The sequence below is a fragment of the Nyctibius grandis genome, chromosome 4 (genome assembly GCF_013368605.1).
Source record: "Nyctibius grandis isolate bNycGra1 chromosome 4, bNycGra1.pri, whole genome shotgun sequence".
Lineage (NCBI taxonomy): Eukaryota > Metazoa > Chordata > Aves > Nyctibiiformes > Nyctibiidae > Nyctibius > Nyctibius grandis.
The window spans coordinates 76497238-76521914 of NC_090661.1; the positions used below are offsets into that span (position 1 = coordinate 76497238).

At 39.7% G+C, this 24677-nt stretch overlaps 1 protein-coding gene across 4 annotated transcripts in view; it reads right to left on the bottom strand.

The window, feature by feature from the left end:
* TSPAN14 (tetraspanin 14) overlaps positions 1-24677 on the bottom strand; it is a 41853-nt gene that overhangs the window by 15546 nt on the left and 1630 nt on the right. For 3 of the 4 annotated variants that reach the window (XM_068398383.1, XM_068398379.1, XM_068398380.1), the window contains exons 2-3: positions 10423-10520; positions 1914-1964 (exon numbers count right to left, since the gene is read on the bottom strand). In XM_068398383.1, coding sequence (XP_068254484.1) covers positions 1914-1964; positions 10423-10503 — 132 coding nt within the window. In that variant the 5' untranslated portion in view covers positions 10504-10520. The remainder of the gene's footprint in view (positions 1-1913; positions 1965-10422; positions 10521-24677) is intronic. The other variant, XM_068398381.1, reaches the window with a different exon arrangement.

A 24677-nucleotide genomic window follows, 5' to 3' on the forward strand; every position in this document is an offset into this window, starting at 1 on the left:
AAAGTAACAAAATCCAGTTATAAGATCATAAGTATAGACCAATTAGATATACCAGTTAAAGAGACTGGATTTGACTCAAACAGGTAACACAAATCAGGACAGGTAACATTTTTACATATAGTATTTTCAGCATTTCTCACAAACCAGCATTCTCATTTCAATATATTATCAAAGAGATGCACAGGATTTATATATCCAGAAAAAAAAAAAAGACTGCTGAGGAATCAATCTGAAGTGTAGTCCTAGTGGAAAAAAAAGACAAGAAAACACAGAGAAGTTATAGGGACCCAATTTACTTCATGCTGCACTAAGAGACAGCATGTTCAAAACTCTTCCACCACCTGTAGTTCATCTTTGGGTTTACCACTGCAGTACAGCTTCCAAAATGTTTTTCTCTTACTTCACCTCTATTGTTCACTAAAATGTTTATCCGTAAACAGACAGATACATACAGGCACTATGGCTGAAGAATAGCACTAGTATGAAAGACTGTCCACATAGCACGGAACAACAGACATGAAAAATAATGTTCAGATTTCATAAGCCATTCAGAAGTTCAAAACCACAGGAAAAGCTCTGAAGCACTTATTTGCAAGACAGATCAGAGAGCAGAAATAGTTCAGGCAAAATTTAAGGAATAAAACCAAAAAGAGTCTGTCTTTGCCTTCTAGTAACTTCAGTGCACCATGAAGTCCATCTGGCAAACGGAGGTAGTTGTGAGCTAGTCATTTCCAACCACACAGATCCTATGTGCTTCTTTATAGAACAGAAGATAATGTCTGAACGTGAGAGAATACAAATTCAAGACAAATTTAACACCCTCCCTAAAGGGTTGGAAAGAAAATCCTTTTATAACAACAGAATAGGAGGTAGATGGATTTGTGTGTGGAGACAGGCTGCTTACTATATATATCAATGATATCACTAATCCAGTTGTGAGAATGTGTGCATGCACATAGGGAGCGGGGAGAAGGAGAATAAATACCTCAGCATTAAGATCATCATAAAACTTTCACTTCCAAGAAGTGGAGGAATCCCAGAACCTCTCTGTGTGTGGGTAGCTGCTGTGTATAAGTGCTCTGATTAAGGAAATGTTACACTACAATGGTAATTAAAGTGTTCCTACTCAGCAGCACAACTGAACAGTTAGGGCACCTGTCCTCCACTGTTAACTTGTCACTTTTTCCTACTGCTTGCAGTCACATTAAAGCCATGCTTTTACATTCATAACAATGGGGTGAACCATTCATTTCCATACCTATACCACCTCTTCTCTTGTAACAGGAGAACTCTGTAGATACATGCCCACACAGACTTCCTCTGATTGAGGAAGTTATTTAGCTGAAAGAAACCTTTGCCAAAATTAAGAGTGTTATTCAGCTAGATCATGTTCCCCAATTTTGTTCCTCTACAAGGAGACACAATCACTTAAGCAACTCCATGGGGAGTAAAGTGGAAGACAACAGATGGCCTGAAGATTGGAATACTTCAGAGAGATGGTCCCAAAGATGCACGTTGTTTGGTTTGGGGTTTTTTTAAATAGAGAGAGATATCTTTTACATGCCTCCCAAATGTTTCTTGTTTTTATTAAAAAGAGATGGGTAGATAAGTGTATTTTAGAAAACATGCTTTCAAAAGAGAACCAGTTTATAAACACTATTAATAAAGATAAAATTCTCCCTAGCATCCTGCTCTTACAAATTTACAAAAAAGGTCTAAAGATCAAGGGCCACAGCTTAACACCTGATCAGGGACAAGAATGAAACTCCAACTAAACTCAGTTTAGAACATTTGAACATGGTCCTGAGCTCAGATGCTACATTTAACCTTTGCTGCTTCCTGAGGAAGTAGTTTTAGTAGGGCAGGAGAAGGCAGTCACCAAACAAAGTAAGACCAGTCATTTCCAGCCTTACCTTTTCACTCCATGCCCACAGACCAGCCGCAAGGAAGGCCACCCCAGCTAGCTAAAACAAAAAGAAAAAAAATGAATTAGATATACTAATCACACATTCTCAAACACTTAGCCAGTAGCACTGTTGCTCAAGTAAAATAAATATTGTCTGTAATCTCAGACAATAGTAATGGGACATTCCTCCCCATGAGTCAGTCTCTTGCAAAAAGGATTTAGAGTGCTTTTATTCCATAGCATTCTTGCATTTTATAAACTACTTTAAAAAAAGTATTTCAATTTGATTATTCATGATTACTCAAGAAGCACACAGCACTAAATTAACAATTCCACACAGTAGCATGCAAGTGGGAGTCATCCTTGTCCCAATGGCTTGCTCTAAACCTTTTGCCTCCACACTAATGAAGATTTCAGAGTATTTAATGCATTTTGAGGTCATTCCCTGTTTAGTCATTTTATATAGTAGCAGCCCCAAACAGTAGCCATGCTTGACTATTCATAACTTCTCACTGTCAAGGCTCATTATATTAGACTCTTCTCTAATTAGATAGTTTGTCTTCTGAATCCTTACCTTGTTTAAGCCCTTTTGAATTAAGCTAAGGTCCATCCACTTAACTTTCAATAAGCAACAAATCTAATTGACAACATACAAACCCCTACACCAATTCAAGTTTGTATAATAAACATTTCTGAATTATATTCATCCAAATGAAGAGATCCTTATTCTAGCCTTTTATTCCCTTTCTCCATTCTCAGGCAGTTTGTCTTTAATATCCAATTTCAACAAACTAAAATGTCCTGTCTACAAACTGAGGGCAGCTCCCCCTCATTACTTAAAATAGCATTCTACCCTGCTATGTTCATATAACCTTAAAAGACACTGAGGTGCTGGAGCGCGTCCAAGGAAGAACAAGGAAGCTCGTGCAGGGTCTGGAGCACAAGTCCTACCAGGAGAAGCTAAGGGAACAGGGGTTGTTTAGTCTGGAGAAAAGGAGGCTGAGGGGACACTATCACTCTCTACAACTAGTTGAAAGGAGGTTGTAGCGAGGTGGGTGTTGGTCTCTTCTCCAAAGTAAGAAGTGACAGGATGAGCGGAAACAGCCTCAAGCTGCACCAGGGGAGGTTTAGATTAGATATTAGGAAAAATTTCTTCACTGAAAGGGTTATCAAACACTCGAACAGGCTGCCCAGGGAAGTGGTGGAGTCACCATCCCTGGAGGTATTTAAAAGATGTGTAGATTGGGTGCTTAGGGACATGGTTTAGTGGTGGACTTGGCCGTTTAGGTGTACAGTTGGACTTGATGATCGTAAAGGTCTTTTCCAACCTAAATAATTCTATGATTCTATATATAGGACTGAGGTTGCACCCCCACCCCAGCCTTACACACATTGACAAGTAAAACCCAACAACTGAAAAAAAACACCATGAAAAAGGGGCCCTTTCCTCTAGGAAATGCAGCACCTCCCATGAACTAAACAGGCATCACAGGCAACTCCCCACAGCACAGGCAAGAAGCAAAAATAAGACCCTCTTACAGTCACACAAGAAAATATATGTGTAGATTTTAAGTACTGCTGGGGTTCACTGCCTGCTGACCCTAAACTGCATGCATTGAGGGCAAATGAAGTTGTTCTGAGTTTACTCTGCTGGGGGTGTGGGAGAAAGGAAAGCCAAAAAGGGTTGAAAGTGTCATCTGTGTCATTCTGTAAAAGTTACTCAAACTATGTTAGACACTTCTGTCTAGGCATGAAGTATTATATGCCATATTTTAGGGCTTAAGCACACATTAACCAATCAAATCCCCTACTAATACATGGAGTTACAACTGGGCAAAACAGTGCTAAATAAGTTAAATTTCCAGATGTTACTTAATAAGCAACTGCACAATGACTACCCGTCTCAGACTCTGAATAAGCTAAGAACATTTAAAGTGATGATTTGGATCAAAGCACAACTTTAAAAATACTATTAAAAACCACATACATATAAAACAGAATATTGACCCAGATTACCCCTAAATCTTAACCCAGTGATTTTCAGATGAAGAAGCAAAATAGAAAAAAAATTTGAATAATCAAACTTGTATATCATTAAGTTACACAGTGCATGCAATTGATGCCTCCTTCACCCCTTCTAATTCCAAATACTCCAGGAACACTGGGAGACAGGTGAATACAGCTGGTATAATTTGCAGTAATCAGGGTAAATTACACAGTAAACACAGCTGGATCTTTGGGAACTTTTTCCTCAAGAAATGAGGAAAAAAAGAATTGGGAAGACACACATCTTCCATACTATATACAAACTAATGTTAATGTAACACTAATACTGTGCTTTTGAACAGACAAATAGGGTCCTCTTCAGACTGGCTGCCTTTCTTTATAATTACCATCTTAATTAAATTGTAATAGGTTCTTGATTAAGTTCACTAGCATACTTCACTCTCACCTCTGAACACGAACATTGCTCTCATGTTTTTATAAAGTGTTCAGTTTCACAAAACTACACTATTTTTGTAAAGTTATTTCCATGAGCACAAATGCAAGCTATCTACAAGTAAAATGAAGTTTACCAGCAGAAAAATAATCTCAGAATCAATGTGGATAAATCTAAAACTTGATTCAGCTAAGACACATTGATTCATAATTCTCACTAGAAGCAGCTAAACCACATACATCAGGTTTCTTTAGCAAAAAAGAGTGACATATGATTTACTTGCAGAAGAAACAAAGCCATCAGCCACTACGTTTACAGATGCAATTATCAAGACAATCAATTTGCAAGGAAGTAAAATTGCAGTTATTTAATCAAATGAGATTTCTTTGCTTTAAATACCATGTGCAATATACTTTAAAGTATCTCATTGAAAACTATTGTAAAACACACCATGGTGATAAAACTACCTCAGAAGTTAGCACGATTGAGCATACTCAATACGGAGTTCTACAGCGAATCAGCACCAGGAAAATACCCTCTCTTTACCACTCTTGCACAGAGGCATTCAAACAATTGCTATGAGGTAGACCAGGGAACTGATCCAGCTTGAACCGAAAGAAAAGTTTTAAACTTCATCAGCTCACTGAACTAACTAGCCACAGGAATAGAACAGGTAATTGAGAAGTAGCAATGCTAATCAAAAGTGTTTCGAGAGCGAGAAAGCCAGCTATTTCAGAAGAGGCATTTTGAAATTCACCTTTCACCAGAATCTAGATGACATGTAAGCAAGAACAAACTGGACTACCCAACTCACTTCTATGCCGTAGAGTCATTTAAGCCATATACTGCATGAAAGGTTAGGTGGAAACAGACAAGGCAGCTCAACAGTACCCCTTTGAACAGGAAACTAAAACTAGTAACCAGCATTTGGTCATTTCCTGCTTTAGAACTGAAAAATCCACATTATTAACATACTGCATCGAGCTGTAAGTTCTTCTCAGGAGACGTACGATACTGACGCCAACTCACAGACACTATGCACAAGCCACTTAGCTTAAGCATTATCCGTTCCCCACTGCACTTCGAATTCCTTTGACTATGCTATTAGAATCACCCCGCTAACCAAGAACACAGGTCTAATTTGTTTCTTGAAGCTAGGTTGCAGCTAAACATAATTCTTGCAAGACAACCCCTGCACACAAACTGATTTTGCATCAGCCTGCCTCAAGGTCTGATTAGAAGCAATACGAATGCGTTCCTATTGTGCTCAGATTTTGAAAGCACAAAACGTTACTTTTACAGAGAACACTTTTTCCACCCCCTGGACAATCCTGTTTCACATTGTAGCTCCACCCCTGCTGGAGTAATCAGCAGCTTACAGCCCTTCCTTCCTACCCTTGTCTCTTCCCAGACTTTTCCTCTCAGACTCAGGAAACCACCTGGTGGTGGATTCTTTCCCCTTCCTGGCACAGCTTTGCCATTTTAGATATTCCTGAAAAACAACATATACTGCAAAAGCCAAGAAAATCTTCTGCTAGCCTGGGTCTTCTCTTACTTTTCAAAAATGAGCTTAGAATTCTTTTCCAGAGCTTAAGAGAATTTTTGCCCTTCATCATCATGATCAGGGCAAAAATGCCACATCTATAGCATGAGTGAAAAGTTATTTTTTTTCTCAAAAAAACATTAAAAGCCACACACAAAGCTACAGAGCATTAGAAGATGATATCAAGATGACAGCAGCTAAAAGCTATTTTACCCTCTCCTCTCAATTCATCTGAGAGACAGTGAGCTCACATGCAACCTAAAAGGCTCTAGCAGAGCACACATGCATTCCTTCACTTCACTGAAGTAGCCATGCCCTAGCTCAGGTGCAATTCTTGGACTAACCCAAAAAATCCTTCAACCGGAGACAAAGCAGCAAGCACCAGGGACACGTGATTGAGGTACCTCCTTTTATTCCCTCGGCCTTCTCAAGTGCAGGCTAGAAGGCATAGAGCAGTGCTGAACTCCAAGACAGAACACCCCTGTGTTCCCCCTGGGGTCAGTTGTCCACCCTCTGCCACCTCCTTCCGCTGCGGTTTTCACAGAAGGACTCAATTGCAACATGACTAAGTACCAGAACTAAGCTCTTTACCTTATATTATTGTAGTCTTTTAATTTCATTATGACAAATAAAGCTATTTAGGAAAAAAAGAAAAGCTTTAAAACTCAAAAAGAGGTCCAGCCTTGCTGTAAGAGGGTAATTTCACTTAACTTCTGAGCACACCCTGCAGGACTATCTTAATGGTTGCAACACTGCCTCATTACTACTCATTAAAACAAATGTACTTGGAGAAGTTAAATCTTATTAGCATGCTTAAAAAGCAAGATGAAAATAGAGTAATCCCACATTAAAATCATGCCTAGGAAGACAGAGCCTTCCTATGACCTCCATTCCCTTTTCTTACAAGTGAAAGCCAAACACAAAGAATAGAGAAGTGATTTTGCAGGCCAGTCATACACAACTCAAAGCCAGCAGAACTGAACCTTCTATTGCCAAGTTACCCCCAAAAAAACTTCCAAAGAATGAAGACTTACAGATTTCTAAAGGCTGAATGAACTGTGAGCTTGCCATTATTAAAATAGTCATTTGTCCTCTTTGAGTTCAATATTTTGCTCCACCCCAATCTACGTGAACTCTATTTGAATCAGGACACAAACTGAAGTAACCATCCACTAAAAAGTTTAAATATTCTCTAAACTACTCACTAAGTCAACATATGCTTTAATTTTAAAATTTATACAGTCGCTGATATTATCTTTAGAGCTACAACAGGGAAGTCAACATGCATCTTTAGTAAGCATGACAGAAGAAAAAACGGAACACTCTATTTGCATGCAAATTACCTGGCTTATGAATAAACTGCATCATGAGTTGAGACATAGGCAAAACGCTGTCTGTAACCTAGCTAAATACCATCCCTCATACCCATTATACAGCAGCCACCCTCACTGACACAAACATTTGCAAAACAAGCTCTCACAAGCACCTGTCCTTCAAGCCAAGAAAAGTGAATCAAGACTAACATTCTCTCCTTAAATGTTGCTCTTTTGAGTCATAATTACATTTCCCTTCTGATTTTGTAATCTTTCAGTCCTTTTCAGCCACATAGAAAATTGACTTTGTTCTACACACAATGGATTTGTCCAATTAGAGACTGCTGGACTAGTCATCCCAGCCAGCCGGATGCCATAGGCTCCTGAATAACTGTGTCAGCTAAATGATTCATGCATTGCCTATAGAAGTGTCTACCCTCCCACTCAACATTTACATAGCTTGTTCTACAACTAAAGATACCAAACTCTTATTAAGAGCTGTAGTTAACACATAATTCACTAGGTCAGCCTGATAATAACTTCTCAGCAGAAGCCTCAGATCATTTGTTGAGCAAGCTACCAAGATTGCTAGTACCTGTTCAGAAAACCAATTCCTCCAGCCAACAGACTAGCTGAAACACAAGCTGTATTTCAAATTCTCCCCAATTTTTCTGCATCTCTTCTTTAAAAAGGATTCTTTAAGGAAGAGAAAAATCCTTAGATCATCATCATTAATTCCAAGAGAATACAGTAAAAAAAAGAAATTTGGAAAAAAGTGAAATAATTATTCTGCAGGGAATAAAAAAGAAAATAGAAAGAGATAAAATTAATTCCTGTGAAAAAGCACAGGCAAATTCTTGATAGTCTTCCAAGCAAAGACAAAAAATTTCAATTTTTCAAAGGTTGTTTACCCACACAAAACAGTAATAGACCCCACTTCATGAGACTCTCACTAGAAAGAAAGCAGAGGCCTAGAACAATCCTAACATATTCATGAACAAAAGAGTGTCAATTCCTCACCTATCCCCCACACTACCTGCTGAAGAGCATCCACCCAGCTACACAGTGATTTCTCTGAAAACCAGAACAGCTTGACAAGTATTACTTCTCATTGCACTACACTACACTTCAGGTACATGGGAGCTGTATTATACAGAAGAAAAATAACTACAGAGCTGGTGGCCTTTGAGCACATACTTTTTGACACAAGGCGATGACGGGAATCCTCAATTGCCACGGGGAAAAAATCATCACTAAAGAACATTCACACTATGGTAATATTGTGGCCAATTAACCCTTACTGGAAAAAGTTTCTACACAAGCCACACTAATCTTTTCTGTCCTGTTATCCACACAAGGATAAACTCCCCTGTGGCTTAATGCTACAGTATCATGTACTACATTGCACTAGTAAACAAGAGGTGGTAAAAGTAGCAAAAAGTTCTGTGGTTTTCAACAGCAATACCCAGACATTGCAGTCTCAGTATTAGCTGGCCTTCTAACATTTTTATTAAGCTGAAGATAGCAGAAAATTGATGAGTAAGAAGCTCATAAGACTCCCAGCTCTTGTATTTGAGCAATGATTTCCTACCCTATGGGTCTTGCTTTCAACAGAAAACTGAGCCATACGACCTCCAAGAGTTCCACCAAACCTAGACTTTTCTATGATTCTAAATTAATTCAGAGTTTTGTCCATCATACCTGCAGCTTTCAAAAAAGCTTATTTTCTACCTTAAATGCTGCCAAAGCAGCGAAAATGTGCAGAAACGCCAACCTATTCTACCAGAACTTTACACAGGTTAATCAAGCAAAATACCAAGTTGTTATTGACAAGTACGAACAAGATTCTGCAGTCTGCAATTTATGTTCAGACACTAAACCCCTTTTTTTACTGAAGATAAACACAGATTTGGGTAATAATTCTGTGTCTCTTAAATTTTAGGTAGTAAAAAGTTGACATGGTTTAAGGAATCACAGAAAACAAATAGAATTAATATAGTCTAGTATGTCTACTGATCTCAGACAAGTCATGACCAGGAGAATCAATTTTTACTCTTAAACAAGTTGCGTCAGCCACATACCATACTTTCACTCTTACTATCCGATCCTTTCTGCTTTGAAAAAAATCTAAACATCTTTAGAAGCAGCTATCCATACTGACAAACATTTCAGCTCTGAATCAGAACATTAATCCAAGCTGCCAGCACTGGGCAAATCACTCTCTCTGCACTTCTCTATGACAACCCATGCCTTTCCATGACTGCAGTTTCTGTGACTTCAGGTACAAACTCCTAACATTTGACCTGCAAGTTCTGAAAAGAATTATCAAGTTTATCTGAACTGCATCCTTATCTTCACCTCCCCCTCACAGACATGTTAACTATTTCTAATGCAACACTATGCACTAACCTTTGAATCGCCTTCTTCTCCAAGGCAGTTAGGTGCTTCAGTGATCTTGACCATCATACACATCTAAAACCACATATCTGGTTTTGCACCCTTTTCGCATTCACAATTCTGAACATTATAGACATGCTAGTCCCTAGCTGAAGTATTTCAAGACAGTATCAGGCAATTTTGCTGCCCTCAGAGCATGACTTTTAAGATCCTGACTATGTTGTAATGCCAGCTGTTGACACATCTCTGGAGCAGTTCCTTTCTTCTGCATAGTGTATTTACAGCTACACCACCCCAACACAGAGATCAAAGATGATCTGAAAGGAGATATTAGAAGAGACTTCTCTTAACAGGGAAGCAACTTAACATACCACTTAAGTGCACTTAAGAAAGGTAGCTTTAACTTTTGTCCAAACAACCAGCATTTAATGGCCTCCATCATTCAAAAGACAGAGGCCTTGTCAGTAACAGTAGAGACTATACTGTTTTCTTTTGACAAATCCTTTAAGCAGATCTTTCCTTTCTCCATTAAAAAAATAAAATCAAGAAAACCAGTTTTATCTGCTTCACTCCTTTACCTTCACTCAGAAGGTAAGATAGGAGGAAGGGACAGATTGTGAGGAATCATTATCCTTATTTTCAGTAATAATTACTTTCTCACATGGGACAAGCTTCTTCAACTCCAGAACACCTGGGACATACCTGAAAGCAGGAAGCTGATGTATGGTAAATATTTCAGCCTGTTCTCTTGAAGAAATATGCAGGAAGTTAATAAAAACTGAGGTATGCCTAAACTATTTCAGTCTCTACATTTTGTACTCACCCAGAAGACAATGTTGTAGCTGAAGAGCAGGTATTTGTACCAACAGCTGACTTCTGCATTAGAATATCGGTAATAGTGCATCTTCTATAGCACAGCGTCTGCACAGAAGAGAAAGGATGATTAGAATTAGGCAGTGGAATATTTTAAGAATAAAGGATTTTTTCCAGATATCTTTTGCTCTGTTGAGAAAGGGACTACAGTAACCCATACCATATGCCATTCATAGGTATGTTCAAAGGCAGCTCCTAAACACCCTTTAAGTATTTGTTGCTTAATAATCTTATCTTCTTTTAAGCACCCTTATGTGGTAATGGAGTGACCCCCAAAAAGGAAACTAGCTATACAGTTAGCCTAAGAAGATCTGCATCAGCAAGTTGACATTCATCCACTTTCTCACTCCTTCAAAACCATTTTACTTAGACGGCTGCTTGGACTTACGCAAAAGTCTAAACACAGACCCTGTGGATTGCACACGCAACTCAGCTAGCAAGAGGTTAGAAGTGGTTACCCTGAAAACCTCAGTGCCTACAGACTGCTAAATACAATAGGCAGTTGTACTCCTGTCTCTTCCATACTTTAATGTTTCTTTACCAAATCAGTACCCCGTAAGAGGTTTTATTCTCAAGAACAAAAGCCCCACCATTAAACAGCTGATCTGCTCTGCAGAGTTCAGTTTTCTTGCTTCCTTACATACACTAGAGATAAAGTTCAACTGCAACTGTTGCTCAAATATTTCAGAGAACTACAGCTTTTCAGAGTATCATAACTAAACTGCCTCTGCAGAAATGCCACACATAGAAAAAAAACAGAGGACAAGCTGTTAAGTCAAGAGTTGGAGTGGTGAAGACAAAGCACTCACACAGCCCTCTCATTCTAGAGAACTGACCACACAAGTGCTGCCTATGATTGACAAGCAGCAGTTCCACATTTTAACCTGCCACTTGCTTGAGGTAAATGTTCTCCTCCCATAGGATGTCAGTGAAAGGCTTGCAACAGGGAAGCAAGCACTGAGAATTTTCCAACACCTTGTAACTAAGAAAAAGGCTTCAAGGACTATGCTTACCTGGACATTCACAGCATGCAAAAACCAAGTCTACCCAGCAAAGTCTGAAACCAAGCACCATGGAACAGAGAACTGAAGATCTCCACCACATCCACAGCTATAAGAAGGGAAACTAATTTTTTGTTTTAGAAGGCAATCTGTACCTGAGTGTAAGAAACAATTACAGAAAGAAGGAACAGAACCAAATACTTATCAGCTTTGAGACTCACATTCAATACAATAAACAGCTTGCTTTAGCTTTTAAGTGAAATACTAATTATTTTCCAGGACTATGGAGTACTATCTCAACATATTTCAAACCTTACCTTAAACTTTTTCCCCTGAGACTAAAACCACACACAAACAGATCAAGGACACACAACAGCCAACTCCAGCCCAAGAGAACACGGACAGAGACCCCAACAGACACTTATTTTCCTTCCATGGGTCTCCCCATGCCAGGTTTGGCTTCCATCTGGAAGCAGACTGGAGTCCCTCCTTGGTCCAGACACATCCCCCATCCCTCTTCAACCCCAGTCAGGAAGTTTTCTTTTCTTTGCTGCCCAACCAAATGGAAATAGTTTTCAGAAATGCAGAGACCATGTAGAAAATCTAAGGAGGGTACATGTTGGCAGAATACTCCATAGCTTTAAGCAGTTATGGAAAAAACAATTGGAAAATGACGTGACTTTGCATACCAAAGCAAGATTGCAAGACTTGTGAAGAGAGAATAATTTCTGCTTTTTTCAAGCTAAGATGGCCTGCATGTGCATAAGAGGAATTTTCAGACCCTACTGAAAGTTGGAAGGTATTACACAAGTCATACTGATCCACTTGACAAAGCAGATCAATTTGTATATAATAAAGCCAGACATCACTTAAGTAGCCTTCACACATATGCTACCCACGCAGGTTGCTTAAGATACGTTACCCAAAGGTGACTCCAGATTAGCACATCTGGACAGGCACAGTAGCAACAGAAAAATCATTAATAGAAGGAATTACTCCTCCTGATTCCATACAAGATGGAGTAAAACTGAGTTAAGTCAGAACTAAAACCTTTCTTCCTCAATATCCCCAATAAACGGACTGAGCACAGAATGAACTACTTAGTGAGTTTCAGATAAATGGCAGAGCCTGGAGATTAAAGAATATATCGCACGTTCTTGCAGAAACAATACCTGCAAAATTTGTCAGGCTAGAGAGCATGAACATTCACCATTAACACCTGAGCTTGATATTTCCACCGCTTAGATGATTGTTTCCATATGATTTTAACCAAATACTAAAAACAGAGCTTTTTGCATTTCCAAAACCTCACCTTATAACTAGGTTCTAATGCTCACAGTTCATTTATAGCAAAAAACACTTAGCCTCTGTTAAAACAAAGAAAATCATACTTTATGGCAGTACAGGCAGTAACTGGAAAGGACTTCCCTAGATATGACCCAGTCATATACATAAGCCAAGTTTTGCAACATACATTCCTAAGATGTAGACAGTTTTGTTTCCTCATGCCCTGGTTCAGCTTTAGTTACTGACCTTTTCAACCGATCCAGCTTCACAGACAACATTTAGGAATCCTACTATTATGAGGCATAGTGAAGAAAACTTGTTTAACCACTACTCTCCTGACATGCTTTTCTAAGCCTGCAGCTGAGAGAATACAAGAGAAGGAATGAACACTTTGTTTTTCCAACTTCTTCATTTCAGTCTCTGGCTCCAAATGGCAATTTATATTTCAACAATCAATAGTCATACACTTGTCCAAGTCAGTAAGTCTGATGGGTCTGGGGAAGAGACGGAAAAGAGAGGACACTAGGAGACAACAGCAGAACCCCACTAATCTGAGCAGAGTCCAAGACTTCATTTGCATCAGTGTAAACCTGTATTAGAGCAATATACTGGCTGACAGTGCAAACATTCTCCGGATGCAGGCACACCGAGGCCTCCATCACCATTCTACCTCCCTGCCCTTGAAAATCAGGATCCTGGCAAAAGACAGGAGAGGCAACTGTAAAATGAACACACTACTACTAAGAAATATTGCTTTTGCTGCTGCTATCACTACAAAAGATGAGGCAGCAGGTGGCATTTAGCTAGCACATCATTAAATTCTATAAAAATGTGGTTCTACTAGACAAAGAGGCTTAAAATATAGTCTGAGGCAGAATGGCAAGCATACCATTTCAGGACCTAAAACATAAACATAGTCTGAAGTCTTACCTTTTGTTGCCCTCCCTGGCATTCGGACTTACATCTCACTATTGAAGTCCCAACTTCAGTGAATCTACTCACAGGAAGAAGAGCATCAAAAGTACCCTTCTTACTGATAAGCACCATTCCCCGCCTACCTCATCGTTTTGACCACCAGCTTGTAAGACATTTCTCCCCACTTCCCCATACAACTGGCAAGGTGCCCCAGTCAATACCAATCACAGTACTTTCACAGAATGAAAAAGCAAACTGCTTTTTTTTTAATATGCTGCTTTCTTTTTTAGTGATCTGAAGTGACAGGGGGTCTCGTACTACCAGTACTGGTTCCTTGTTGCAAGAAGCTGTTCTATAACAGCAAGCAGATTTGGCTCTCTTTGCTTATCCTCATCAGGAGTCTTTTGGTTCTTCTTGATAGACCACCAAACACCATATGGAGCAGTATAATCAGTACTGGTGTGGGAGTGACATTCTGACATAAGAAATCTAAAGCATAGGTGTGTCTGACTTTTTCCCCTAACTCCACAAATAAACAGACCAAGCAATCCATTCAAGGCCACACAGCCACCTTCCCCATGTTTATACTAAAAGCAGTCATGTTTCCTAACATAGGAGGCATCTGTTACCAATCTAGAAATCTGCTACATCAGTATTTCATTTAATTCACATCACAGGCTACATAACCATGGTTAGGCAATACTGCAAAACACTTGGAAGATTACAGCAGTATGTGGGCAGCATAGACTAGTAACTTTCTCTACTGTGTTTCAGACAAAGCAAGTCACATTATGTCAGCTGACAGTTATCACCCACTCATGACAACAGGAATTTCTAAAAATTAAATACAGAGCACTGCTGCTTTGGTAGAATATATAATTTTGTCTTGGTGTTTACAGCTTTAGTGAGGGGAAAAAAATGTAGTCATTCATCAAGAGGCTACTGTCATTTCCAAAGCATTTCTACACCCACTCTTACCTTCAAAATGCTACAGCAGTGATATTCATAGTCTATATATTTTAACTCCCATAAAACAGAAGCTGTGATATATTAAACAATTTGGATATGCAGGGAAATCCTCTCAGATAACATGTTAAATCCAGAACAAGAACAACTGGAGCAGTAATGCACGGCTCCAGATCTAGGTCTAGAAATTCTTTTGACCCTCAGGAGGTGTTAATTTTACAAGACAGACCTAAGTCACACTGAAGTTCCAGGTTCAGCCAGTACTGCTACCGTATGCAGTCCTGATCCCCTTCCCTGCCCCCTCAGAAAATCCACAACCATTAATCATCCTACTCAGTGGAGTGAACAATCATACAGCAAATCATGTAGCAAATCTTGAGATCACTCCTGTGATCTTGTATCACGTGCCAGGAAGAAAAGAGTTTTAAGCCTTCCTATTTACCTCCCCAGAGCTCATACAAATGCCAGTGTGGGTGCAGTCAGGAAAACAAGAATGGGAGGCCAGAAGCAGTGCTAGCTTCTGCGAGTGCTCGTGGAAATGCAGCACCCCTGCAACGCCAGCACCACAGGCTACACCACACTTGAAGCTAACACACTGAAACAGATAAAGCTGGGGGAACAAGGGCAGAACTGAGGCAAGAGAAAACAGAAAAATTCATTGTAAGCTGTTGGCTGCTCCCCCATCATTCATCAATACAAAGCATCAAGTCTATATGAAGCTGGTGAAACAAATCAACAAAGCCAAAAGAAGAACGCACTGAGGAGCAAGAAGAATTCTTTAAATACAGCAAGACATGCACTTTGGCCTATCATTTGTTTTGATATGACTACTTAATTCCATTACTCCATCAATACCAAATCTATATCAAAAAGCATCGGTTCATTCATTCAAGACACGGTGCCATTAAAAATAATTGTCAGATTCTTTGGAAGTGCTCAATCAATAGAGGTTTTTTTGTGAAGTTGAAAGAAAGATTTATCCCTGACCAGGGACAGTTCAGAGATTTTCTCAGCGCCTTCTGAAAATGGAGCAACTAAGAGGCACCTACAGACTGCCCTCGCCACATCCCAGAGAGAAGCTGACCACCGAGGGAGTCTTAATGTTCAGTACAATAACTGGGTGGTGGGCATCAAATCTTCACGTGTAAGGACTGAGCTGGTGCAACACAAAGGCAAGAATAACTGTCGGGATCTGGAGCTCTTAGAGGCTAATCTGTTCCTGGAAACAGAGATAGTAACCCTTTAGATGATTCAGGAACTCCCTGCAAGCATGTGTCATCTTTATTTTTGTAATTTTGTCTCCAAGGAACTCTAGGGCCTCACAAAGAAAATACAAGCTTCTCTTAAGGAATACAAGTGTAGTGTATTTACTCCTGCCGCAGTCCCGAAGAGCAGAAAAATATTTGCTCATTCTTAGAGGAAACCTAAGAATTATTCAACAAAAGGGTATTTTTTAACCTGAAAGACTCATTATGTAAGACAGATATTGCGAACAGGTTATCCTGTTTTACCAGAAAAATAACGGCAGACAACAGATCTCTGAACTCAATGGAAAACATGACCAAAGCCAGACAGATTTCTTAAGACATCATCTTTTCAGGCTCTTATTTTTGTAGTGTGCTGAAGACTCAAAGTCCTTAAAGTATTTGAAGAATCCTCCAAGCACAAGTTGCTCCAATACAAACTCTACAAAACAATCCCTCAGAGCAGATCCAATCCCCTATAAATGCAAAGAGTTTCAGGTTTCAGTGACCAGGCTTTATTTACTACAGCACAAATTACAACTTAAGAAAACTTGTAAGGAACGTACACCAGTGTTCCCAAACCCAAAACAAGGAAACAGCGATTCAGGAGAGCTCCACTCAAGCTCTACAGACAACTCACACTAAGGTTATGCATGTGCTTTTGGCCAAGCCACTACTTTTATGCGAATGAGATGCATCTGAAATATCACGTATAAGTACTCTGAATTTAGACTAACATTCAGAATGTAGATACCTTAAATTCTGAAAAATAATCTACATAGGCATCAAGAAGCATCATCTTTTAACCTCTTCTGAACTGCCCACTTGACTAATATCACCAATACTTTGGCATAAAAGCTCTACACTGCACAAATGAAATTCAAGGAGCTATTCAAGCTGTCATTCATGGGATATTTTCACCTCCACTTGATTTCTTAAACTGGCAGAAATACACTAAAGACTTGAAAAAGGCAAGCAGAATTGCTCCCACAGCAATTAAAAAGCAGTGACAGAGGACAATAGCAGTTGTACCAATTTCACTTTTCACCATTCTTCATACAGAAGCTACCAAAAGATATAGTTGGCTGGCCTCCCTTTCACATGTTAAAGTCTTTATTCCTACTTAGCTACAAAAGCTACTAATAATGTGAAAAAAAAAAAATCCACAAAACAAAAGCAGCTCCAAACCTCCCATATTTTCATTTATACAAACAGGTCAGAATGAAAACCAATGACGCTGTAGAATGCGAGTATTGACCATGTGAATTCAAACTGCGAATATTTTTAGTTATTGACACTGAGGAGAGTTACAACTCTACTCAACTATCCACTGAATTTTACTAGGTTTATGTTACTTCTGCTCAACTGACCTCAGATTCACAGAAGTAATAAGTGAACAGACAGACTTTCCACTTCAACGTACAGCAGTGCTAGACAAAGGCACCAACTAAAAGGCATGGATCTCTTACCTAGGTCAAGGGAAGTCTGCTCAAAGTAGCTGACAGCAAATAAAGTGTATGCTCCGTATTCTGACTTAAAGCAAGAGTAGCACAGGAAGCAGAAAGAAAAGGAAATGTCACAAGTAAACTGAGTCTGAAAGCCAGCTATTTTCCAAACATGATCGGAAGAGTGAAAGACAGTAGAAAAGAGAAGGATCTTTTTGTAATAACCCATGCTCATGAGAGTTAAAACTCAGTTGGATTACACCAGGATAAGTGAAACCAACACTAGACACCATCACTACAGTTCAATGGATGGCTCATTAACATCTTGGGAAAGTTTGGAAAAAATCTTTCATGCCTATGAAAATTTTCTTTAACAAAGCTATTGACCAGTTTCACCTGAATAGGAGCTTGCCTGTGTTGCAACTTATTCAGCATACGCAACAAACCACAAGCTATGTTTTCCTTTTACTTTGCAGAAAGTTCAGGTATTGTGAAACACATAGAAGGGTGTCAGTAATTCTGACCAGGAGTTTATTCACTCCAGGGAGCAAAGCCTGTTAGAACAAGTAGCCAAAATAATCTTAACTGATCAAAACTCCTCAGCTGCTTTCTACTACCGCTCATGAGAGCGGACACATACCCACTCCCTACAACATCAACAGTAGCAGGGAAAAACTCAAGGTCTCAAATTAAAGCAAGCATGTAATTTGACTTTTTTTCCTTCCAACAGAAGGTTTTGGAACCCTTACAAAGTAAAAATTTTATTTGAGGAGCCAGAACTTCCAGTTTGAGGAATGATTTTATTTCTATTTAGTGATCCAAATGTAACATAACCTATTCCATATACATTGCCTGTTCTCTCCCATACCTCCATACAGACCAAGATATTTCAAGAACAAAATGGGTCCTTCATTTGCTCTAACACTTTATATTACAAAAATAAGTCACAATTTAAAGAAAAGACAGGAAGCCACCAACTTTCTTTGCTGACAAATCCACTTGTTCTTCAGAGAACATCCTAAACTTTTAGGCATATTGTGGCTTTCCTCCATTTCCAGGAATCCCACTTGTTCAAGTCTCCAGTTTAAGCCAAAAAGGATATTCATTCGTTTTCTTTTTTCACAAGAGAGAAAAACAGGAGACTGATTACAGTAACATACACTAAAGAAATGAACATATAATTTTTTTGGTTTTGTTTTTGTTTTGTTGAGGTTTTTTTCTCTTAAAAACATTCCTTCCTTTGGGTATAACATGCAATCTGTCCACATCCACCCTGTATTTCTTAGCCTTTACACTGAATGTTCCTATATATGTATTTGTATAATATATAAATATATATTATGTATAAAGTGAATATATATTTTAACAATTTAAACCAGATCAACATATATCTAAGTTAAAAAAGAATTCCAGCATTGACATCTGTTCTCTGGCAATCAGCATGCTAAGAAATGAATACATGTATCTGTACAATACTAGTTACATTCATCACTTGGTTAAACAACGCTGTCTCCATGTCATGGAGACATGATGTAGAGTTGAATCCACAAAAACCTCAAATTTTTCTCCCCTCCCACTCCAAGTAACAGGTCCCATGCTTTTAAACACCAGAGGACCACTCATTCCAAATGAGGCACCCTCCCAGCACCACAGATGCTACTTATTGGGGGATGGGATGTTAATGTGTGTTGGGTTTGGGGACAATGCTTTCAAAGCTTGCTTTCTTTTGCTGCCCTCCACCTCATGCACCAATTACATTCACAACACACACAGGAGAACCTTATTTACATGCCAACCAGGATGATCACCAGCTCACAGGCCACAAGAGAAAACAGATCTTTGTGGTCACATAGACAACTCAAATACACTTGTTCGACTTTGAAAAACCAACTTGCAGGTAAACCTCTAACACAACACCGGAAAACATGAGAGATGCGACAAAATGGCATTCACCAAACACCTCATGATCCTAACCACTGTCAGCTCTTCAGCAGACTAGATGTTTCAGCCGAAAGACACAGAAATAAGCTAATGCTTCAGGAGACGCAACATGTAGGTTCACAGAGCACCCTGCACATGCTACCACAACACAAGGAAAAAGAATAAAAAAGACAAAGACCAAAGCTGCTCCAGGCCACCAAGCCCACGCTTGAACAGCTCCAGCCCTTCCCCCAAGAGCCAGTGCTCAGACGGGTGGTGAGAAACCCTCAACTGTCTCACTGGAAGACTCTGCATCTGCCCCAGGGGAAGGAGGATAAACAGGCTTTCCACCTCTCAGGAGTATGCCAAGAACAACATGGTGTCACTAAGAGCTCAGGGCAGCAAAGGCTGTGAAGTGACACCGTCAGAGCTCCTTCCAATGCAGACGTCAGTCTCTGTAATAGCTAAAAGCAAATGCACCAGCAGAATTACAAGGTGCAGAGGTTAGAGACAAACACTTCCTAATCTGTGCCTTTAATAAAAGAAATAAAACAAATACCTCCAGAGAAAAAAAAAAATGTGAGAACACAGGAAACTGCCATCTTAACAGGCTGACAGCATGACTGGTTACACAAGCAGCACAGCTTGGGAAAAAAAAAAACAGATCTGAACAACACCTTCCCTTCTCACTTGTCCCAGCTGGACAAGGTCTTTCAGTTGAACTTCCTTCTGCTTTGCAGATGCAGACCACTGCTACGACCACTTTTGTCAAAATACCCTTTACAACCTCAGCACGCTGTACACTTTGCAAAGCAAGCTACCTTGTTCTCTTCTGAGAGTCATCTCACTACTTGCCCATCCATTAGCTTCAAGTCAGACAACTTTTCAGGTGACCCTTCCTCCTCCACCGGCTTGCCACGCAGACAAACTGAAGTAACTGAATACTCAGGGCATGGTAGAAAGCTTTGCTGTATTGTACCCTTTATTATATATAGCTATACCACTGCATTCACATTCCCCCCAGCTTTAAGTACTTCCCTGGGCACCAGTCAATAACAAATTGTTGAGGGGAAAGAAATGTGCCTCAAGAGAATCAGCTCCATATCCTGGCCGTCAGAAGCCTGCTGTCACAGAGACCAAAGTCCAACATCTCAGGTATCTTCCTTCACATGTAAGTTGCTTAAGGCTATTCCCTTTGTTTTCTATTCCAGGAGTTTCGAGATGTCAAGGTACAGGTTTCAGCACCTTTTTTACACCCCAAAGCAAGAGCAGACAGCTCTCGCCAAGCAGAACAAATCACATTCTTTTTGAAATATTAAAATTCACAGCATTCAGCCGCCTCTGAATACTGTGCTTCATACTGCTTCCTGCAACTGCGACTAGAGCAACTGGAAGCTGCCTTGTTAGCTCCAAGTCCATCAATTATTTAGAGAAAACACCTTTCCAGACAGACTTCAAGTATCAATTATTTAGTCTTTGAGCAGGAAACAAAAACCTTTAAAACAGGAAAAAAGATTTCTGGAAAGGGCTGTTGGGCCACATGAACAAATTTGGTTTCGTACGATATCAACCTGACTGAAACAGAATGAACAAGCCAAAACAAAACAACCCAAAATAAAACAAGCCAAAAGCTCATACACACACACAAGCTGAGAAAGTGTCTGAGCCTCTTGGTGCCAAAGGAAGAGCTCCAACTACATCAGGGGGCTTCAGCACAGGTCTTCACATGGAAGACCTTTATCCATTTGTTATAAACACCTGCTCTTTAGACTGGGAGTGTAAAACAGAAAAGCTCCTTTGTAATACCTGGACAACATTCAACAACGCTTACTGCAAAGATCAAGAGGAAGCAAAGCCCTATGTTTATTACACCCTTGCCTTTCACATTCAAGTTCAGATTAAAGAAGAAGACAGCCCTAAGATTTTCAGCTTTTGCACAGACTTCTAAAGACAAGGACACAGAAGCAGCTCTCAGAAGAAACACATGTAAGCAGGCACTATGGATAAGAACAGAAATTCTATTACATGTATCATGTATGAGCTTTACTACAAGGAAAGGGATAAAACGCTGTTGCTTTGCTCCCAAAAAGGAAGAGAGACAGGAAACACTGAAGCAAAACAGGTGCTGGTCCACCCATCCAAACAGGGGCTGAGGAACACTTTGAACCAGAAAGGAAAATAAACTGACTTTTAAATGCCGCTAAGAGCCCTGGGTTTGGATGCAGTTCCTCTTGCGGTCAGCATATTTTATTTTTATTTGCTGAAAGTATTCTGCATAAGTTATAACAGAATTCAAGTGTGAATAGTCGAGCAGAATGATACTTCTCCTCTCTCAAAGGCCTTCAATTCCAAGATTGATGTCAGATTGGTAAAGAAGGTCAGCAAAAGCCTGGCCATTCAAGTCAGTGGTTTCAACTGCAAAAATCGCAATCCCTTATCCTGTAAATATCTGAGGATCATCATTTTCTGCAGGTTAAATCCTTTGCTGTAATCCTCACCTGACATGCCTAAAATATAAGAATTTACCAAACAATGATTTTTCAGCTCACTGACCAAACTGAAAACAGGCTTTGTTCAGTCATCCAGAATAAGGAGAAGCTGTTTTACAATGCAAAAAATTAAAATATAAGACATTCAGCTATACTGAAGTAATTGAACTGTGGCCATTTTCAAAATGAAGTCACCTGAACCTAGATGCTTCAGCTTTTTCCCCCTCTTTTTGATTGCTAGATTAAAATCAGAGCTCAGCCTTTTTGGGGAGACCCAAGCTATTAAACTTTAAAACCCACACATATCTAACCTTGAGCTTTATTCTGATCACCTCTGACATTGTTCTTAACCTTTCCTTTATCAGATGCTTTTGGCTGAGCATGAGCCAAAGGGTCAAGGAGAAGGATCCTGTTCCTGTCCCAGCTGTGCTAGGGGCTGGAAGGCTGCATCAGTACCCTCACACAAGCTACCAACACCACAGCTCTAGAAGTGCCATAGATTTTAAGACTGCGTGATACTTGTGAGGAAGACACATGACCATCCTTTGGACATAGAAACAGAAGCCACCTGAAAAAGGACCATTTCTTAATTCCCTCTTAGCAAAAGCCTCTAACATTTACTCTGAAGTAATGAAAATTCTTGTTTGAGGGTTTGATTTACTTTATTCTAGGTACTTCAGTGAAAGAGCTTAAAGCAACAGGAGAACCATAGCACATTCATGGATTTTGTGAATTTCATCCTGTTAGCTTTGGAAACACACCACAGATGCCAAAGTCCATCCTACCAGAAACAGGAAGTTCTGACCCAGGCAGCCACAGTGCAAAGCAGCACGGCACAAAAAGCCCACAAGTAAAAACACTGATTCACATGCAAGTGAGGCTTAAGTATCTCCTTTGTCTGGTGTCTGAAACCCACCTATTTTATCATACCCCACCCAAGTGGAGATTTTTTTTGTAAAAGCAGAAAATTACATAAAGGGAGGATCTGTAGGAGCAGTTTTGACAATAACTCTATGAACTCCGCTTCCCCACACACACACACTTCAATGAGATTTCTAATCTAACACAGTGAGATTAGAACAAGAGTTTCATTTATTTGTGCTCAGCAGTGCTCAAACTGTCCCACACCTAATACACAATGCGAAAATTGACAGAAGACTATAAGAATTAACTGTAGGAGTTTGTCAGCAGAAAAATCCTCCCCCCCCTTTTTTTTTTCCAAACATTCCTTTCCAGGTAATGGCCGACTGGTAGCTACACACCAAAGCTTCATAAACTAAATGTAACTACCCTCTAAGAAAATCAGAGGTCAGCCTCAAGACAAAACAATCTATAAAGGATCAAAAAGTATACTCCTCTGTTATTGATTAGACGTTAGCCTACAATTTAAACTTCTTCATCCAGATTATCCACACATTTGCATCCAGACATGACCAAATTCATAACACACCATGTCAACAATTTTCTTGCTACATTTAAGAGCAAAAAGTTGTATCTTCACTACCGAAGAAAGTGCCCCAATTGCCTAGCATTTCAGGGCTCAGAGCAAGGGCTTTTTACGATCTGTATTCAGTTTAATGAACACTGTTCAGTTTTGAGCCCCTTACTACAAGACATTGAGGTGCTGGAGCAAGTCCAAAGAAGGGCAATGCAGCTGGTCAAGGGTCTAGAGCACAAGTCTTATAAGGAGCAGCTGAGGGAAGTGGAATTGTTTAGCCTGGAGAAAAGAAGGCTCAGAGGAGAACTTGTCACTCTCTACAACTACCTGAAAGGAGGTTGTAGTGAGGCAGGTGTCGGTCTCTTCTCCCAAGAAAGAAGTGATAGGACAAGAGGAAATTGCCTCAAGTTGCACCAGGGGAGGTTTAGATTGGATATCTGGAAAAATTTCTTCACCAAAAGGGTTATCAAACATTGGAACAGGCTGCCCAGGGAAGTGGTGGAGTCACCATCCCTGGAGGTATTTAAAAGACGTGTACATGTGGTGCTTAGGGACATAGTTTAGTGGTGGACTTGGCAGTGCTGGGTTTACAGTTGGACTCAATCTTAAAGGTCCTTTCCAGCCTAAACGATTCTATGATCCTTTCATTAAGTACTACAAGACCTAAACGTAGCAAAAGGTAGCCCAGAACATACCCCATTTCAGCCCTGTCAGGTATGTTATGTATACAAAGGCCTGTGTAGACATTGCTCCTAACACAGTGCTCACAAAATATTTTCTTTCTTTTCTGCTTCTGCCACCCCCTGCCCTGCAAGGGGGCAGGAAGGAAAGGAAAGAGGCTTTAAACAGGAAAACAGCGTAAGATTACTTATTCTACAATGCACTAAATGTCAGGCAAAGCCTATGCCCAGAGACAAGAATAAGACTCAATTAAGACTCAAGTGAGGTTTCTTCTAATTTGGTCTTCTTACCTGGGGATTGGAGATAACGCTTCCACACAAAGGAAGCTAACTGAATAAGCTTACACTAAAAAATCACCCACAGCACACACTAGACAGAGAAGAGCAACTTTCAATGATTTTTATTTAGTTCTAGACCTCATCTTTAGCAAGGCCTTGTCCATCTGTTAGTGAGATCAACAAAAGTAAAGCACAATGCCAGCCATGTAACTTACTTGCACATTATTTTTCAACACTATTATAAACGCATTCCCAAACTTTTGGGAAGCTATTTCTAAAAACTGCTGTTTCAGTGGCATTATAGTTTTAAACATGAAAATCTTCCAAGGACAGGCAACATCACTATGTTCTTCCCTTCCCACCCCACGAGAACACAGCTAAAATGACATACATCGCACACTGAAAGTACATTCTTCCAATGTCATTAGCCAGAGGATTAAGAACACTATTCCAACAACACAGCTGTCCTGGATTTGTTTAAAACAAAAAAAAAACACAACACAAAAGCTGTGAAGTTGCTTCCCCCACAGTTCATTCCTAC